The 21,468-nt window shown below is 40.3% G+C and overlaps 1 protein-coding gene across 1 annotated transcript in view; it reads right to left on the bottom strand.

The window, feature by feature from the left end:
* The window catches only part of AHI1 (Abelson helper integration site 1), a 658,331-nt gene that overhangs the window by 107,553 nt on the left and 529,310 nt on the right, over positions 1-21,468 (bottom strand). Inside the window, exon 21 of the mRNA XM_053710899.1 lies at positions 3,713-3,781. Within this exon, the coding sequence (XP_053566874.1) occupies positions 3,713-3,781 (69 nt within the window). The remainder of the gene's footprint in view (positions 1-3,712; positions 3,782-21,468) is intronic.

Genomic DNA, 21,468 nt, shown 5'->3' with positions numbered 1-21,468 from the left:
TAACCTGTCCGCCTGCTCTGAGCAGGCGGACAGACATCGCCGGAAATCAACCCGATCGAGTACAATCGGGTTGATTGACACCCCCTGCTGGCGGCCAATTGGCCGCGAGTCTGCAGGGGGCGGCGTTGCACCAGCAGCTCTTGTGAGCTGCTGGTGCAATGATGTATACGGCGAGCATATTTAACATAAGTTTCTTATTGTGTTTTTGTTTTGTTTTTTTGGCAGAATAGTTAATTTACACCATGATTTTCGGTAGGATAAGTAAAGCCATAAAATATTTTGTAATAAAGAATGTAACAAGAGCAAAGCAAAGGTTTTAACTTAATTAGCTAACAAAACGCCAAACGTGTACACTTTCATCCAGGACAATTAATTATTGCTTCCTAATTTTGCATATAGTTGTACATTCGATGCATTATAAATTCCTGATATTTTATTTATAGTACTCAGAACCAAATTTTTGTTTCCTTGTACATACTTCCCTGTTAAAATGTATCCTTAGGGCTCTTAATAAAATACTATGGTGACATATAGGGATAAACAATCCAGGAAATGCACTGCAATCTGATTTTCAATTCTTAGAAAACTTTCCTGAAAATGCAAATTTGATCCTAAGTTTAGATCCTGCAAAACTTTGTATAGTACACTATATATATATGGTCTAAACGCAAACATCCTCAAACTTGGCTCACCAGAGATTTTGGAACTACATTTCCCATGATGCATCATGGAAAATGTAGTTCCAAAACCTCAGGAGGGCCAAGTTTGAGGATGTCTGGTCTAAAGAATGTGGAAAAGTCTAGCCCAGTGACGAAGTAGAAGACCATCACGTAGTGTGTAAAAATCGCCTGTCATCTGTTGCATCACTTACTGCCTCTGAAAACAACATCAGCACAAGAACTGTTTGTCAGGAGCTGAATGTAATGACTTTCCATTCCAGAGCAGTTTTTAGACAGGAGTGTCTACGCACACCAGCGATTAGAGACTGAAGACATTGAAGGTTTGCTTATTTTACAGATGCATAGGACATGATAATGATACTCTTATCTACCATAATGATGTAAAGTTCACTCGTTTGCTATTTATTTTTCGTATTGTTATGGAGAACTTGACTATCTCATTATAAATTTGCCATTGTAAGCAAATTGCTTTTGATCATTCTTTTCTGAACAAATTGAAACTCAAAACCTTATATAGGTACAAAACCCTTTATCAAAAAAAGCTTGGTTAGATTTAGTTTTAGAATAGTTTGGATTTTGAAATATTTGTATATTTGCATCTGTAAAATGGAACAGTTTAGAGAGGGGATGGGACTTAGAGTAAACAACAATATCTTATATTATTTAGACAATAGTTACATGTCATAATAAAGCTACATGCAACCTAATGGTAGTTTTATATAATATTTAATACTTTTGTATACATAGTACCTTCAGAAAGAAAGGTACCGAAAAATTAGGTGCAAACTAGAACTGCCGCCAGAATTTTTTTTACTTATGTAAAATAATAAATGGGTAGGTCTCGTGGACTCTCACCACCATGAAAGAAATTAATTTATTAGGTAAGCATAAATGTTGTTTTCTTTGATAAGGTGGTGAGAGTCCGTGAGCCATTACTCCTGGGAACTAATACTCAAGTTGTCCACAAATGATGGGATAAAAATGTTTGAAAAGGCAGACTCATAATTTCAAAACACTGCTGTCTGGAGGGCTTTCCTACCAAAAGCAGCTTCCAAAGAAGCAAAAATACCAATGTTGTAGAATTTAGAAAAGGTATGTAAGGATGACCATGTTGCTGCCTTGCAAATTTGTTTTACAGAAGCCTCATTTTTGAAAGCCCAGGAAGAGGAAACTGATCTAGTCAATTGGGCTGCAATGCATTTGGGGGGGGGAGTGGGGGATTCCAGCCTCCAAAGAAACCTTGAGAATAAAGAGTTTTAGTCAAGAAGCTTAAGTAATAGTTGTGGCCTTCTGGCCTCTATGTGTATCTGAAATTAATAAATAGAATTATAATAATAAAAATATAAGAAGTGTAAGAAGTATAATATCCCCTGCTCTGTGGAGTCCTGTAATCTAACTCCCTTCTTGAAGCGATACAAAAAAGATCAAGTGCAATGGACAACAGTATAATTCTCTGTTACCTCCGAAGAAAAACTGCAGTGAGGAGGAGTTAGTGAGGCGGGAAAAAGTTTAACCGCTGTGCTAAATAATTCATTTAAATTCTATATAGAAATAAATGAATAGCGAGAAACTTGCTAAAAGAATTGTGAATGAGACATTATAGTGCTGGTGGCACAAAACTAATTGCGTAAACAGGAGTGCGCCAAAAATCTATAGAGAGTGCGCTCAGTAGCCCTATAAGCAAAGTAAAAGGCAAAAATCTTAAGAATGCAGAATAAAGGCATGAAAAAAATTTGGAGCATATTATTCTAAATTAGAAGCGTGCACACTTAGAAACTGTGCTGTAAAAATTACAAATAATAGGATAACACACTAAGGGCCAGATTACAAGTGGAGCAGTATTTAATGCTCCCGCTCGTGTGCTAACTCCACTACAAGTAAGGTTTTTTGCGCTCCCATTACAAGGTGAAAGTAAAACGTTTTCGATCGCGCACTAACCCGATGCTTGCACAAAGCTGGTCAGAAAATCGTGATTGTGTTAACTTATTCCCTCTAGAAGTCAATGGAGCAAAAAAAGTTAAAATAAACTAACCCCCTACTCATGCACAAAGCCAATCACATAGTAGAATATGTTCTATTTATTCATAAATGCATATTTCTACGTATATCTGAAGTTTTTTTGTAAAATATATACTTTTTTATGCAATTATTTTTTTTATAATTTTTATCAGACAGTGTTATGAGCGCTATCTCGGCATGCGTTAACTTCAATTTGCGCTCAAGCGATCACGTTTACTTTCAGCTTGTAATTCGAGAACTGCACTCGACACGCGCAAACACCCATGATATATCCCTTTTCGTTCGCGCAGCTCTGTTAGTGCTTTGGTGCTTTTTCAAATAAAGATAGCAAGAGAACGAAGAAAAAAGTAATAATAGGAGTAAAGTAGAAAGCTGGTTAAAATGGCTGCTCTATCTGATTCATGAAATAAAAAAAATTGGGTTTTGTGTTCCTTTAAGTACTCTTGGAGTTCTGGAAATCTTTGCCTCCTCCTAGTGACCAGGAGTTGAATCCCAGGGGTAATGGCTCATGGACGCTAACCACCTTATGAAAGAAAATGGTCATTTTAATCATTTTAATTTAGAAAAAAAAATATTAATGTAAAAGTTAATTGATGAAAAGATTTCAGAATAATTCTGAAATTTGGATTTGGGGATTTGTACCTGTAGTGCCATTTGAATGATCATAATAGCATATACTTTGTCTCATGCATTGTAATACTTGTGGATTCTACAGGATTGCTATGTTGATTGCTTAACCATATCATTTATTATGTTTGCATATGACTCATTACTCTATGACCCTTAAAAGTTTTGGGGGCATAATGGCATAAATGAGAAACCATGTTGGCACAAGGCAAAAAGTGAATTTTTTGTATTGAATAACAACTGACATTTCAAATTAATATGCTTATGTTTTGGTGCATTTAGGTGTAACATATGGAGTAATGCTCACTTTATTCCTTTTTAAAAATAATTAACAAATAATAGCAATATTAACTGAGCATACTACAATAAAATATATCAACACTTACTGTCTCTTGAACTGGCAACACACTATCAGCTTCAATTTTAAGTGATGAAACCTTTGCATCTGTATTACTCTACAAAGACATAAAAATAGTCATTAAAGGGACATCAAACACTTTGAGGTGGTAATATAAAATGATAAATTGTATATATAAATAAAAACTTTACAATATACTTTCATTATTTATTTTGTCCTCTTTTCTTGTAGTTTAATTCTGACATGTGTGTGCTTTTTAGTTCCTGTTAGAAATGGAAGTTCAGAACACTGTTATATTCCACACAGCCATTGGTTGCACACTCTAGTGACCTATTTATAACTGTTCCTAATTGGCCACAGCAGAGAAAGTTATATCATGGCAGCTCCCATTGTTTTATAGGCACGAAAACATTAAACTTATTTTGTCAATATTTAAACTTCTAATTAAACTTTGAAAAATCCATCAACATTTTTTTCAAAGACTAATCTTTTCTTTGAATCCCTTATTTTATTTAGCATTTAGTTTAATGTCCCTTTAACAAACACACATTTTAGACTGAACATCACAAATAAGCAAGTGTACAATTTGATTACTACATTTTCCTTGCACACCAAGGGGCTGATTTATTAAGATGTCAAACAGCTTATTCCACACAAGCCTTCAGGTTCGCCGGAATCAGGAATTAAGAAGCAGCGGTCATAAGGCCGCTGCTCCTTAACTCGCCTGCCACCTCTGAGGTGGCAGACAGCAATCTGCCCAATCAGATACGATCGGGTTGATTGACACCCCCTGCTAGCGGACGAATGTGTAGGGGGTGGCGTTGCACAAGCATTTCATTAGAAATGCTTATGCATTGATAAATGCCGACAGTGTATGCTGTCTGCATTTATCTATGTGTGGCAGACATGATCCTCTACAGCGGATCATGTCCGCCCGCACATTGATAAAACTACCCCCAAGAATTAGTCTTGATGGCAAGACTAATTCATTCCAGTTCAATATAACATTACAGCACTATTGCAACAACATTCACTTATTAAGGGCTAGATTAAAAGCGGAGCACTAATTTATCACACGTCTGCAAACGGGCAAATTAGCCAGTTTGCAGGAGTGTGATAAATAATTAGCCATTACAAGTGGCTGGTTATTGCTACTGCGAGCTCGCTGTAGAAATTAGCACTAGATATCCGGTTAATTTTATAAATGCCCCCCAAAATACAATGGTGTGTATTTAAAAAAATAAAATAAAATTGTAGCATTTTTATTTTCTAATAAAATATCTGCACCAGGCAGTTTTTGGGGGATAAAGATGGCGTGTGCGGGGTGTTAGAAAAAAAACCACACTGAAAAGTGCCTTTACATTACGGTCTATGGAAAATATGTGTTCCCTGTAAATATATATGTATATATTCATGTGTATACTATAATTGCGTTTGCAATGTCTGTCGCTGTCAACAGTTGCGCACGTATCCTCAAAGGAATGTTGGCAGCGCGAGGCAGGCAACAGAACATTGGCTGTGCGCGCAGCCAAAATAATTCACCTGGATGCAGCAAAGCTGCATCTCGGTGGATTTCCGAAAATGGCAGGGTGGTGAAAGAATCCACCGGGATGCAGCGAAAGCAAACGGAGCATTACAAAAAAAAAATACTGCCCGCAATAAGTATGAAAAAAACACCTAACCGCACACAATAAGTAATACCAAAAAAAAATTACTGCCTGCAATAAGTATTAAAAAAATATAATTTATGCTTACCTGATAAATTCATTTCTCCTGTAGTGTAGTCAGTCCACGGGTCATCCATTACTTATGGGATTATATCTCCTCCCTAACAGGAAGTGCAAGAGGATCACCCAAGCAGAGCTGCTATATAGCTCCTCCCCTCTACGTCATATCCAGTCATTCGACCAAAACCATACGAGAAAGGAGAAACTATAGGGTGCAGTGGTGACTGGAGTTTAATTAAAATTTAAACCTGCCGTAAAAAACAGGGCGGGCCGTGGACTGACTACACTACAGGAGAAATGAATTTATCAGGTAAGCATAAATTATATTTTCTCCTGTTAAGTGTAGTCAGTCCACGGGTCATCCATTACTTATGGGATACCAATACCAAAGCGAAAAGTACATGGATGACGGGAGGGACAGGCAGGATCTTTACACGGAAGGAACCACTGCCTGTAGAACCTTCCTCCCAAAAACAGCCTCCGAAGAAGCAAAAGTGTCAAAATTTTGAAAAAGTGTGAAGTGAAGACCAAGTTGCAGCCTTGCAAATCTGTTCAACAGAGGCCTCATTCTTAAAGGCCCAAGTGGAAGCCACAGCTCTAGTAGAATGAGCTGTAATCCTTTCAGGAGGCTGCTGTCCAGCAGTCTCATAGGCTAAACGTATTATGCTACGAAGCCAAAAAGAGAGAGAGGTAGCCAAAGCTTTTTGACCTCTCCTCTGTCCAGAATAAACGACAAACAGGGAAGAAGTTTGACAAAAATCTTTAGTTGCCTGCAAATAAAATTTCAGGGCACGGACGACGTCCAGATTGTGCAAAAGTCGTTCCTTCTTTGAAGAAGGGTTAGGGCACAATGATGGAACAACAATCTCTTGATTGATATTCTTGTTAGTGACTACCTTAGGTAAGAACCCAGGTTTAGTACGCAGAACTACCTTGTCTGAATGAAAAATCAGATAAGGAGAATCACAATGTAAGGCCGATAACTCAGAGACTCTTCGAGCCGAGGAAATAGCCATTAAAAACAGAACTTTCCAAGATAACAGCTTGATATCGATGGAATGAAGGGGTTCAAACGGAACACCTTGCAGAACGTTAAGAACTAAGTTTAAGCTCCACGGCGAAGCAACAGTCTTAAACACAGGCTTAATCCTAGTCAAAGCCTGACAAAAAGCCTGAACGTCTGGAACTTCTGCCAGACGTTTGTGTAAAAGGATAGACAGAGCTGAAATCTGTCCCTTTAACGAACTAGCAGATAAACCCTTTTCTAAACCTTCTTGTAGAAAAGACAATATCCTAGGGATCCTAACCTTACTCCATGAGTAACTCTTGGATTCGCACCAATATAAGTATTTACGCCATATTTTATGGTAAATTTTCCTGGTAACAGGTTTCCTAGCCTGTATTAAAGGTATCAAACACTGACTCCGAGAATCCACGCTTTGATAGAATCAAGCGTTCAATCTCCATGCAGTCAGCCTCAGAGAAATTAGATTTGGATGTTTGTAAGGACCCTGAATCAGAAGGTCCTGTCTCAGAGGCAGAGACCATGGTGGACAGGACGACATGTCCACTAGATCTGCATACCAGGTCCTGCGTGGCCACGCAGGCGCTATTAGAATCACCGATGCTCTCTCCTGTTTGATCCTGGCAATCAATCGAGGAAGCATCGGGAAAGGTGGAAACACATAAGCCATGTTGAAGACCCAAGGTGCTGTCAGAGCATCTATCAGTACCGCTCCCGGGTCCCTGGACCTGGATCCGTAACAAGGAAGCTTGGCGTTCTGGCGAGACGCCATGAGATCCAGATCTGGCTGGCCCCAAAGATGAAGCAGTTGGGCAAACACCTCCTGATGAAGTTCCCACTCCCCCGGATGAAAGGTCTGGCGACTTAGAAAATCCGCCTCCCAGTTCTCCACGCCTGGGATGTGGATCGCTGACAGGTGGCAAGAGTGAGACTCTGCCCAGCGAATTATCTTTGAGACTTCCATCATCGCTAGGGAACTCCTTGTTCCTCCTTGATGGTTGATGTAAGCCACAGTCGTGATGTTGTCCGACTGAAACCTGATGAACCTCAGAGTTGCTAACTGAGGCCAAGCCAGAAGAGAGCCCAGAACCTTTGTAAAGATTCTTGGAGCCGTAGCTAACCCGAAGGGAAGAGCTACAAACTGGTAATGCCTGTTTAGGAAGGCAAATCTTAGATACCGGTAATGATCCTTGTGAATCGGTATGTGAAGGTAGGCATCCTTTAAATCCACTGTGGTCATGTACTGACCCTCTTGGATCATGGGTAAGATGGTTCGAATAGTTTCCATTTTGAACGATGGAAGTCTTAGGAATTTGTTTAGGATCTTTAAGTCCAAGATTGGTCTGAAGGTTCCCTCTTTTTTGGGAACCACAAACAGATTTGAATAGAATCCTTGCCCGTGTTCCGACCGCGGAACTGGGTGGATCACTCCCATTAGTAAGAGGTCTTGTACACAGCGTAGAAACGCCTCTTTCTTTATCTGGTTTGCTGATAACCTTGAAAGATGAAATCTCCCTTGTGGAGGAGAAGCTTTGAAGTCCAGAAGATATCCCTGAGATATGATCTCCAACGCCCAGGGATCCTGGACATCTCTTGCCCAAGCCTGGGCGAAGAGAGAAAGTCTGCCCCCCACTAGATCCGTTTCCGGATCGGGGGCCCTCACTTCATGCTGTCTTAGGGGTAGCAGCAGGTTTTCTGGCCTGCTTGCCCTTGTTCCAGGACTGGTTAGGTTTCCAGCCCTGTCTGTAGCGAGCAACAGTTCCTTCCTGTCTTGGAGCGGAGGAAGTTGATGCTGCTCCTGCCTTGAAGTTACGAAAGGCACGAAAATTAGACTGTTTAGCCTTTGGTTTGGCCCTGTCTTGAGGCAGGGCATGGCCCTTACCTCCAGTAATGTCAGCGATAATTTCTTTCAAGCCGGCCCGAATAATGTCTGCCCTTTGAAAGGAATATTAAGCAATTTAGATTTAGAAGTCACATCAGCTGACCAGGATTTAAGCCACAGCGCTCTACGCGCTTGAATGGCGAATCCGGAGTTCTTAGCCGTAAGTTTGGTTAAGTGTACTACGGCATCAGAAATAAATGAATTAGCTAGCTTAAGGGCTTTAAGCTTGTTCATAATCTCATCCAATGGAGCTGTGCTAAGGGTCTCTTCCAGAGACTCAAACCAGAATGCCGCCGCAGCAGTGACAGGCGCGATGCATGCAAGGGGTTGTAATATAAAACCTTGCTGAACAAACATTTTCTTAAGGTAACCCTCTAACTTTTTATCCATTGGATCTGAAAAAGCACAGCTATCCTCCACCGGGATAGTGGTGCGCTTAGCCAGAGTAGAAACTGCTCCTTCCACCTTAGGGACCGTCTGCCATAGGTCCCGTGTGGTGGCGTCTATTGGAAACATTTTTCTAAATATAGGAGGGGGTGAAAAGGGCACACCAGGTCTATCCCACTCCTTGTTAACAATTTCTGTAAGCCTTTTAGGTATAGGAAAAACGTCAGTACACGCCGGTACCGCAAAATATTTATCCAGCCTACATACTTTCTCTGGAATTGCAACCGTGTTACAATCATTCAGAGCCGCTAATACCTCCCCTAGTAATACACGGAGGTTCTCAAGCTTAAATTTAAAATTTGAAATGTCTGAATCCAGTTTACTTGGATCAGATCCGTCACCCACAGAATGAAGCTCTCCGTCCTCATGTTCTGCAAATTGTGACGCAGTATCAGACATGGCTCTATTATTATCAGCGCACTCTGTTCTTACCCCAGAGTGATCGCGTTTACCTCTTAATTCTGGCAATTTAGATAGTACTTCAGTCATAACATTAGCCATGTCTTGCAAAGTGATTTGTATGGGCCGCCCTGATGTACTTGGCGCCACAATATCACGCACCTCCTGAGCGGGAGGCGAAGGTACTGACACGTGAGGAGAGTTAGTCGGCATAACTTCCCCCTCGTTGTCTGGTGATATTTTTTTAACATATAAAGTTTGACTTTTATTCAAAGTAACATCTATACATTGAGTGCACAAATTTCTATTGGGCTCCACATTGGCCTTTAAACATAATGAACAAACAGATTAATTTGTGTCAGACATGTTTAAACAGACTAGCAATAACACTAGCAAGCTTGGAAAAAAACTTTTAAATAAATTTACAAGCTATATAAAAAAAGCTACTGCGCTTTTAAGAAAACATAAAAATGTGACACAGTTGAATTAACAATGAACCAAATATGTTAAAACAACCAAATTTTAACAGAAAATGTATAAAGTTAGCAGAGGATTGCACCCACCAGCAAAAGGATGATTAACCCCTTAATACCCAAAACGGATAACAGTTGAAATAATAAACGTTTTTATCACAGTCAAACACACTGTCACAGGTCTGCTGTGACTGATTACCTCCCTCAAAACTAGTTTTGGAGACCCCTGGGCTCTGTAGAGACGTCCTGGATCATGGAGGAAGAAATAGGAAGACTGTGACTAAATTTCTACTGCGCAATAAAGCGCTAAAATAGGCCCCTCCCACTCATATTACAACAGTGGGGAAGCTCAGTAAACTGTTTTTATTCAGAAAAAAACGACAGCCATGTGGTAAAAATCATGCCCATAAAGTTTTATCACCAAGTACCTCAGAAAAAAACGATTAACATACCAGTAAACGTTTTAAAAATTGAAAATTATGAAGTGTTATTAATAAGCCTGCTGCTAGTCGCTTTCACTGCAGTGCAGGCTCAAATATTACTTTAATATTGACAGTATTTTCTTAGTGAAATTCCATTCCCCAGAAATACCTCAGAGTATACATACATACATATCAGCCTGATACCAGTCGCTACTACTGCATTTAAGGCTGCACTTACATTACATCGGTATTAGCAGTATTTTCTCAGTCAATTCCATTCCTTAGAAAATAATTTACTGCACATACCTCCTTGCAGGTGGGCCCTGCATGCTATCCCCTGTTCTGAAGTTACCTCACTCCTCAGAATGGCCGAGAACAGCAAGTGGATCTTAGTTACGACCGCTAAGATCATAGACAAACTCAGGTAGATTCTTCTTCTAATGCTGCCTGAGAACAAACAACACACTCCGGTGCCGTTTAAAATAACAAACTTTTGATTGAAGAAATAAAAACTAAGTTTAACACACCACAGTCCTCTCACACGTCCTATCTTTAGTTAGGTGCAAGAGAATGACTGGATATGATGTAGAGGGGAGGAGCTATATAGCAGCTCTGCTTGGGTGATCCTCTTGCACTTCCTGTTAGGGAGGAGATATAATCCCATAAGTAATGGATGACCCGTGGACTGACTACACTTAACAGGAGAAAAAAACCTAAGCGCCCGCAATAAGTATTTAAAAAAAAAAACTAACCGCCCGTACGAAGTATTAAGAAAAAAATAAACTAACCTCCCGCACAAAGTATTAAGAAACCCCCCAACTACCTAATAAAATTATTAACCCTCAAATTCGCAAACCTCAACATCGCAAACTACCTAATACATCTATAAAACCCTAAACTGCCAACCCCCACAACGCATTAAACCTAATTTACCTATTAACTCCTACACCGCCAACCCCAACAATGCAAAAAACTAATTTAATGACTAAGCCCCCTAACCTAACCCCTTAATTACAATACAAATAAACTACACTACAATAAAAAATACAAAAAAATTACATTAGATTAATCTAATTACACAAAAATTAAAAAAGGCTAACATTACAAAAAATAATAAACACATTATCCAAAATAAAAAAATTAAACCTAATCCCTATGAAAATAAAAACGCCCCCTCAAAATAAAAACACCCCCTAATCTAATGCTAAACTACCAATAGCCCTTAAAAGGGCTTTTTGTAGGGCATTGCCCTAAGTTAAACAGCTTTTACGTTAAAAAACAGAATTTATGCTTACCTGATAAATTACTTTCTCCAACGGTGTGTCCGGTCCACGGCGTCATCCTTACTTGTGGGATATTCTCTTCCCCAACAGGAAATGGCAAAGAGTCCCAGCAAAGCTGGTCACATGATCCCTCCTAGGCTCCGCCCACCCCAGTCATTCGACCGACGGACAGGAGGAAATATATATAGGAGAAACCATATGATACCGTGGTGACTGTAGTTAGAGAAAATAATTCATCACACCTGATTAAAAAACCAGGGCGGGCCGTGGACCGGACACACCGTTGGAGAAAGTAATTTATCAGGTAAGCATAAATTCTGTTTTCTCCAACATTGGTGTGTCCGGTCCACGGCGTCATCCTTACTTGTGGGAACCAATACCAAAGCTTTAGGACACGGATGAAGGGAGGGAGCAAATCAGGTCACCTAAACGGAAGGAACCACAGCTTGCAAAACCTTTCTCCCAAAAATAGCCTCCGAAGAAGCAAAAGTATCAAATTTGTAAAATTTGGCAAAAGTGTGCAGTGAAGACCAAGTCGCTGCCTTACATATCTGGTCAACAGAAGCCTCGTTCTTGAAGGCCCATGTGGAAGCCACAGCCCTAGTGGAGTGAGCTGTGATTCTTTCAGGAGGCTGCCGTCCGGCAGTCTCATAAGCCAATCGGATAATGCTTTTAAGCCAAAAGGAAAGAGAGGTAGAAGTCGCTTTTTGACCTCTCCTTTTACCAGAATAAACAACAAACAAGGAAGATGTTTGTCTGAAATCTTTAGTAGCCTCTAAATAGAATTTTAGAGCACGGACTACGTCCAAATTGTGTAACAAACGTTCCTTCTTTGAAACTGGATTCGGACACAAAGAAGGTACAACTATCTCCTGGTTAATATTTTTGTTAGAAACAACTTCCGGAAGAAAACCAGGCTTAGTACGCAAAACCACCTTATCTGCATGGAACACCAGATAGGGCGGAGAACACTGCAGAGCAGATAACTCTGAAACTCTTCTAGCAGAAGAAATTGCAACCAAAAACAAAACTTTCCAAGATAGTAACTTAATATCTATGGAATGTAAAGGTTCAAACGGAACCCCTTGAAGAACTGAAAGAACTAGATTTAGACTCCAGGGAGGAGTCAAAGGTCTGTAAACAGGCTTGATCCTAACCAGAGCCTGAACAAATGCTTGAACATCTGGCACGGCTGCCAGTCTTTTGTGAAGTAAAACAGATAAAGCAGAGATCTGTCCCTTTAGAGAACTTGCAGATAATCCTTTCTCCAAACCTTCTTGTAGAAAGGATAGAATCTTAGGAATTTTTATCTTGTTCCATGGGAATCCTTTGGATTCACACCAACAGATATATTTTTCCATATTTTATGGTAAATTTTTCTAGTTACAGGCTTTCTAGCCTGAATCAGAGTATCTATTACAGAATCTGAAAACCCACGCTTTGATAAAATCAAGCGTTCAATCTCCAAGCCGTCAGTTGGAGGGAAACCAGATTCGGATGTTCGAATGGACCCTGAACAAGAAGGTCCTGTCTCAAAGGTAGCTTCCATGGTGGAGCCGATGACATATTCACCAGGTCTGCATACCAAGTCCTGCGTGGCCACGCAGGAGCTATCAAGATCACCGAGGCCCTCTCCTGATTGATCCTGGCTACCAGCCTGGGAATGAGAGGAAACGGTGAGAATACATAAGCTAGGTTGAAGGTCCAAGGTGCTACTAGTGCATCTACTAGAGTCGCCTTGGGATCCCTGGATCTGGACCCGTAGCAAGGAACCTTGAAGTTCTGACGAAACGCCATCAGATCCATGTCTGGAATGCCCCATAATTGAGTTATTTGGGCAAAGATTTCCGGATGGAGTTCCCACTCCCCCGGATGGAATGTCTGACGACTCAGAAAATCCGCTTCCCAATTTTCCACTCCTGGGATGTGGATCGCAGACAAGTGGCAGGAGTGATCCTCCGCCCATTGAATTATCTTGGTCACTTCTTTCATCGCCAGGGAACTCCTTGTTCCCCCCTGATGATTGATATATGCAACAGTCGTCATGTTGTCTGATTGAAACCTTATGAATTTGGCCTTTGCTAGTTGAGGCCAAGCTCTGAGAGCATTGAATATCGCTCTCAGTTCCAGAATGTTTATCGGGAGAAGAGACTCTTCCCGAGACCATAGACCCTGAGCTTTCAGGGATTCCCAGACCACGCCCCAGCCCACTAGACTGGCGTCGGTCGTGACAATGACCCACTCTGGTCTGCGGAAGCTCATTCCCTGTGACAGATTGTCCAGGGTCAGCCACCAACGGAGTGAATCTCTGGTCTTTTGATCTACTTGAATCATCGGAGACAAGTCTGTATAATCCCCATTCCACTGTCTGAGCATGCACAGTTGTAATGGTCTTAGATGAATTCGTGCAAAAAGAACTATGTCCATTGTTGCAACCATCAATCCTATTACTTCCATGCACTGCGCTAAGGAAGGACGAGGAACAGAATGAAGTACTTGACAAGAGCTTAGAAGTTTTGATTTTCTGACCTCTGTCAGAAAAATCCTCATTTCTAAGGAATCTATTATTGTTCCCAAGAAGGGAACTCTTGTTGACGGGGACAGAGAACTTTTTTCTTTGTTCACCTTCCATCCGTGAGATCTGAGAAAGGCTAGGACGATGTCCGTATGAGCCTTTGCTTTTGACAGGGACAACGCTTGAATTAGGATGTCGTCCAAGTAAGGTACTACTGCAATGCCCCTTGGTCTTAGAACCGCTAGAAGGGACCCTAGTACCTTTGTGAAAATCCTTGGAGCAGTGGCTAATCCGAATGGAAGTGCCACAAACTGGTAATGCTTGTCCAGAAAAGCGAACCTTAGGAACTGATGATGTTCCTTGTGGATAGGAATATGTAGGTACGCATCCTTTAAATCCACGGTAGTCATAAATTGACTTTCCTGGATGGTAGGTAGGATCGTTCGAATAGTTTCCATTTTGAACGATGGTACCCTGAGAAATTTGTTTAGGATCTTCAGGTCCAAAATTGGTCTGAATGTTCCCTCTTTTTTGGGAACTATGAACAGATTGGAATAAAATCCCATTCCTTGTTCTCTTATTGGAACTGGATGTATCACTCCCATCTTTAACAGGTCTTCTACACAATGTAAGAATGCCTGTCTTTTTATTTGGTTTGAGGATAAGTGAGACCTGTGGAACCTTCCCCTTGGGGGTAGTTCCTTGAATTCCAGGAGATAACCTTGAGAAACTATTTCTAGCGCCCAAGGATCCTGAACATCTCTTGCCCAAGCCTGAGCAAAGAGAGAGAGTCTGCCCCCCACTAGATCCGGTCCCGGATCGGGGGCTATCCCTTCATGCTGTTTTGGTAGCAGTGGTAGGCTTCTTGGCCTGCTTACCCTTGTTCCAGCCTTGCATTGGTTTCCAGGCTGTTTTGGGTTGTGAAGTATTACCCTCTTGCTTAGAGGATGCAGAATTAGAGGCTGGTCCGTTTCTGCGAAAGGGACGAAAATTAGGCTTATTTTTAGCCTTAAAAGACCTATCCTGTGGGAGGGCGTGGCCCTTTCCCCCAGTGATGTCTGAAATAATCTCTTTCAAATCTGGTCCAAATAATGTTTTACCTTTGAAAGGAATGTTAAGCAATTTTGTCTTGGAAGACACATCCGCTGACCAAGACTTTAGCCAAAGCGCTCTGCGCGCCACGATAGCAAACCCTGAATTTTTCGCCGCTAATCTAGCTAATTGCAAAGCGGCATCTAAAACAAAAGAGTTAGCCAATTTAAGTGCTTGAACTCTGTCCATAACCTCCTCATACGAAGATTCTCTACTGAGCGACTTTTCTAGTTCCTCGAACCAGAAACACGCTGCCGTAGTGACAGGAACAATGCATGAAATTGGTTGTAGAAGGTAACCTTGCTGTACAAAAATCTTTTTAAGCAAACCCTCTAATTTTTTATCCATAGGATCTTTGAAAGCACAACTATCTTCGATACGAATAGTAGTGCGTTTGTTTAGAGTAGAAACCGCCCCCTCGACCTTGGGGACTGTCTGCCATAAGTCCTTTCTGGGGTCGACTATAGGAAATAATTTCTTAAATATAGGGGGGGGGAACAAAAGGTATGCCGGGCTTTTCCCACTCTTTATTTACTATGTCCGCCACCCGCTTGGGTATAGGAAAAGTGTCGGGGGGCACCGGAACCTCTAGGAACTTGTCCATCTTACATAATTTCTCTGGAATGACCAAATTGTCACAATCATCCAGAGTAGATAACACCTCCTTAAGCAGTGCGCGGAGATGTTCTAATTTAAATTTAAATGTCACAACATCAGGTTCAGCTTGATGAGAAATTTTTCCTGAATCTGAGATTTCTCCATCAGACAAAACCTCCCTCATGGCCCCTTGAGATTGGTGTGAGGGTATGTCAGAACAGTTATCATCAGCGCCCTCTTGCTCTTCAGTGTTTAAAACAGAGCAATCGCGCTTTCTCTGATAAGTAGGCATTTTGGATAAAAGATTTGCTATGGAGTTATCCATTACAGCCGTTAATTGTTGCATGGTAATAAGTATTGGCGCACTAGATGTACTAGGGGCCTCCTGTGTGGGCAAAACTGGTGTAGACACAGTAGGGGATGATGTAGTATTATGTTTACTCCCCTCATTTGAGGAATCATCTTGGGCAATATCATTATCTGTGGCATTACTGTCCTTACTTTGTTTGGACACTATGGCACAATTATCACATAAATTTAAATGGGGAGACACATTGGCTTTCATACATATAGAACATAGCTTATCTGATGGTACAGACATGTTAAACAGGCTTAAACTTGTCAACAAAGCACAAAAAACGTTTTAAAATAAAACCGTTACTGTCTCTTTAAATTTCAAACTGAAAACACTTTATTACTGAATATGTGAAAAAGTATGAAGGAATTGTTCAAAAATTACCAAAATTTCACCACAGTGTCTTAAAGCATTAAAAGTATTGCACGCCAAATTTCAGAGCTTTAACCCTTAAAATAACGGAACCGGAGCCGTTTTTAAAATTGACCCCTATACAGTCCCAGCTATATGCTTTGCTGAGACCCAACCAAGCCCAGAGGGGAATACGATACCAAATGACGCCTTCTAGAAGCTTTTTTAGTGATTCTTAGATCCTCACACATGCATCTGCATGCCTTGCTCTCCAAAAACAACTGCGCAGTAATGGCGCGAAAATGAGGCTCAGTCTATAACTAGAAAGGCCCCCAGACTAAAAAAGGTGTCCAACACAGTGCCTGCCGTTTTTTAAACGTTCCCCAAGATTATAATGCCAATTATTAGCTAGAATCTGCATAATATGCCCCAATAAAGCAATCGTTTTAGCCCATAAAAATGTCTACCAGTTTTTAAGCCCTTTTTTTAAGCCCTTTATTCTTTTATGTTTGACTAAGAAAATGGCTTACCGGTCCCCATGAGGGGAAATGACAGCCTTCCAGCATTACATGGTCTTGTTAGAAATATGGCTAGTCATACCTTAAGCAGAAAAGTCTGCTAACTGTTTCCCCCAACTGAAGTTACTTCATCTCAACAGTCCTGTGTGGAAACAGCAATCGATTTTAGTTACTGTCTGCTAAAATCATCTTCCTCTTACAAACAGAAATCTTCATCCTTTTCTGTTTCAGAGTAAATAGTACATACCAGCACTATTTTAAAATAACAAACACTTGATAGAAGAATAAAAACTACATTTAAACACCAAAAAACTCTTAACCATCTCCGTGGAGATGTTGCCTGTGCAACGGCAAAGAGAATGACTGGGGTGGACGGAGCCTAGGAGGGATCATGTGACCAGCTTTGCTGGGACTCTTTGCCATTTCCTGTTGGGGAAGAGAATATCCCACAAGTAAGGATGACGCCGTGGACCGGACATACCAATGTTGGAGAAATAAACAAAGTAACAGTAAAATCCCCCATGCACCAAACCCCCCAAATAAAAAACCTAACACTAAAAAAAACCTATACAACCCATTGCCCTAAAAAAAGGGCATTTGTATGAGCATTGCCCTTAAAACAGCATTTAGCTATTTTTCACTGTCCTTAAACGGGCATTCAGCTCTTTTTCAAAGTGCCTAAAGCAGTCTTCCCAGATGTGGCGCTCCTCGGCGGCAGTCATCTGTGGTGGTGGCGCTCCTCGGCGGTGGTGTTGGCGCTCCTCAGCAGTGGCGGTCCTTGGTGAAGGTGTGGAGGTTCCTCTTCATGTGATTGTCCGCCGCACACTGAAGAAAGAATTAGAATATTGATTGGGGTACCTTGAATTCCTATTGGCTGAAATTTTCAAAATCAGCCAATAGAATGAGAGCTACTGAAATCTTATTGGCTGATTTGAACAGCCAATAGGATTTTAGAAGCTCTAATCCTATTGGCTGTTTTGAAAAATGCAGCAAATAGGAATGCAAGGTAGCCCAAATTGATTGCGGTACCTTGCATTCTTTCTTCAGTATACCACGGACGATCGGATGAAGTGGAGCCTCCATGTCATCGAGGACCGCTGGGAAGACCGCTCCAGACCTCTGCTCCCTGCGCATTCGTTGTGGATGAAGATGATGGACCCGCCTGGAAGAAGACCTTTTCCACCGGACTTCTGAAACTTTGAGGTTTTTTTGGGGCACTTTGAAAAAGAGCTGAATGCCCTTTTAAGGGCAGTGAAAAAGAGCTGAATGCCCTTTTAAGGGCAGTGAAAAAGAGCTGAATGCCCTTTTAAGGGCAATGCCCATACAAATGCCCTTTTGTAGGCAATGGGTAGATTAGTGAAACTAGGCAGAGGTAGGCTCTAACTCGACAGACTACATGTATAGCACTCTTGGGGGTTAATATAGGGTATAGTTCTAAATAGTATGAAAGACCTAGTTTCTTTAGGCAAAATAGAGTTACTGATGGTCTAGAGTAACTCTATTTTGCCTAAAGAAACTAGGTCTTTCATACTATTTAGAACTATACCCTATATTAACCCCCAAGAGTGCTATACATGTAGTCTGTCGAGTTAGAGCCTACCTCTACCTAGTTTCACATGTTGAATACTACATAGCACCTTCAGCAGTCCATATCTTTATAGGGGAATTATCCCCATATATATTAAGGACAAATTGGGGCCAAATAGGGAATTAGAGATATTTAAGCCACTATAGGCTAAGTAGTGCCGTTGATACCCCCTCTCTCTAGCAAAATGGGTAGATTAGGTTTATTAGTTTTAGGTTTTTTTATTTTGGGGGGTTTGGTGCGTTTTACTGTTAGGGGGGAGTTTGTTTATTTTTAATGTAAAAGAGCTGTTTAACTTAGGATAATGCCCTACAAAAAGCCCTTTTATTTTCTATTTTTTATAGCTTGGTGGGTTGTATTTACAACATATAGACTGCCCTCTGGGCAGGATTACCAACTAGTACATATATATTTACAATTTTCTGGCATTGCTGCGTGACTTACCTCCTTCACTGCGCTAGTTCTAATGCTGTGTCTCATGGCATGAGAACAAGGCTCCAATTGGAGCTTATGGAAGCCTGCTCTCATGAGTGCAATGCATAAATGGCATCTTTGGAGTGCAAGGAAAATTTAGTAATCAAATTGTACACTTGCTGCTTGTGTGTGATGTTCAGTCTAAAATGTGTGTTTGTTAAAGGGACATTAAAATAAATGTTAAACAGAATAAAGCATTGAAAGAAAAGATTAGTCTGAGAATAAAATGTAGATGGATCTTTCAGAGTTTAATTAGTTGTTAAAATATTGACAAAAGTGTACAAGTGTGTATATACTGTATATGTTAAGCCCTTTGCTTGCTTTTTTTTCTCTAAGACATGACACCTCATATTTTTGAGCCTTTATAACTTGTGTGCAATATTTTATTTTAATAATTTATTAGATGGCGTTATTATGAGTGTAACTGTACTTTGTTATGTATTTTTGATGTTTTTTGTGCAACAGTTAATCAGAGTTCTGAGGACGCGGTAATCATTCTAGCGTAAATCGCGATTGCACCCAAGCGATTGCGTTTACTTTCAACTTGTAATATGAGCGGAAAACCTGACGCGTGCAAACAGCCATGATAAACTCCTTATCGCTCGCACATAACTGTTAACGTGCCACTCATATTCTGGCCCTAAATAGGAGAAAAGCAGCAACTTATTGTAGAAAGGTTACCCAATGTTGCATTGTATGTTATCAGTTGGTACAGTATATTGCATAAAGGAAATTGGCTAATACATATTTTCTATTTCTGTTAATACAATTGAAACTTTTTTTCAACAAATTGAATGTAGGTAGCAATATACCTTTTTTTAAAATTTTTGTAAAATGAAAGCTTAAAGCAAATGTTTCAGAAGAATAGTGGCAATCTATTGTTGTCAGAAACATAAACAAAAACAAGCTTAGCACTGTTATGGGAAAGCAGAGATGACTGATAGCGAATCGCCTCCATTACAAACAAAAGGCGACTACAATGTGACTCTGTGATAGAGACAGTGGGCAAGACAATCTGTCATAATACAGAATACCAGGTGTATGATTAGTCCATGCTAATTGACAGCCCTCTGTATTTATTTTGACTGCTACACATTTCTATATTGAGAACAGGTGTTTTTCCCTCTACATATCTTCTCCTACACACACATTCACCAGTGGAACAAAGGTACTATAAAAAAGCCCAACTTTATTAAATCAGACAAGAAGCTAATTCTAGTAAAGATTTGAAAGAAAAAAAAAGCCTGATTTGCCTTGAGTGACATGAACATTAGTTTGTGAATGATAAATCTAAAGTACTGAACAATACCAGGATGAAGCCTAAATAGTATGATCAGCTTCCTGAAAATACACCTTTCAAACAAAACCAACAATGAACTAATATCTTGTTTCACAGAGAATGGTAACTCATCTATATAGTGTCGCAACCTTTTTACTTTTGTGAGTATGTTCGCTTCACTTTTATAGAGACAGTAAAGTCAAAATGAAAAACATTCATGATTCAGACAGAACCTTTCATTTTAAACAACTTTTCAGTTTCCTTCTATTATCAAATTTGCTTTGTTCTCTTGGTACAAAGAGTGTAAATCTAGAAAGGCTGATAGGAGCTCAGGTCTTTAGAAGTCTATGGCAGCAGTGTTTGCAACTATGTACAGTGGCGTCACTAGGGGGGGGCGGGCCGCACCCGGGTGACACCCTCCAGGGGGTGACACCAAAAAAAAAAATTTTTTTTTTTTTTAATTTTATTGAAATTCAAAGAAATACAATGTTGAGATGCATAGATTTTTTTATTAGAGGGGCTGGCATTTGTGAACATTGGTGGGACTGGGGAAGTTGTAGACACACAATTTTTTTGCCCCTTGAGCCAGTGCTGCAATTTCAACAAATAATGGTTAACTGCAAGGAAAACAGAAACAGAGGCGCCACATGTGTAGATCAGTCAAAGCTGACAATATCCAAGCAAAATGAGATACAGGATACTCACAAACGTGAAGGCACTCTCTTGTGCCTATAGGGGCAGGCTGGTATTTAACAGCAAACCAGCTAGCTGTACCAGGGAATCCCCGTCGAGATGTCCTATAGTTGTCGTGGATCTCACAACAGCAACCCTTATCTAGGTCACTTTCAGCAGAATGGAATATAAGTCAAGAAGGGAGGAAGGCTAAACAGCCTTATGGTTACTGGCAAGGGAAATGCCACACAAACATCAGATTTGTAAAAAAATTCCAAGTATTTTATTATTCCAAAAATAAAAATACCATCAGTGCAACGAATTACAGCTGGGTGTGTTAAAAGGCAAGTCTCCTTGTATATGCAGAGATAATAGCGACGCGTTTCTCAGGGAAGACCCTGTTTCATCAGGCTTGTATACTCTAAGACTGTTTGAATCCCCTTTATATAGGGATCAGTAACCATATGTTTGTAATCAACCCTCCCCTTCCTTCACATAAACCAATCATACCTTTCCTTTCCAAAAACTCCCACTTGTTGCTCTAATTAAAAGATTATTATAATTTGTGTTTAGTAGTCAGTTAACTTAAATAATACCCCATGGACTATAGCCCTAATATTGTTGACTGTGGAATTGGATCTAAATAATTATGTGTCGATTGTGAAATAGTTGCAAATGTGTAAGTGTAA

The sequence above is a fragment of the Bombina bombina genome, chromosome 4 (genome assembly GCF_027579735.1).
Source record: "Bombina bombina isolate aBomBom1 chromosome 4, aBomBom1.pri, whole genome shotgun sequence".
NCBI classification, from domain to species: Eukaryota; Metazoa; Chordata; class Amphibia; order Anura; family Bombinatoridae; genus Bombina; species Bombina bombina.
Note: the sequence above shows the minus strand (reverse complement) of the source record. Positions and strands in the feature narration are given on the sequence as shown.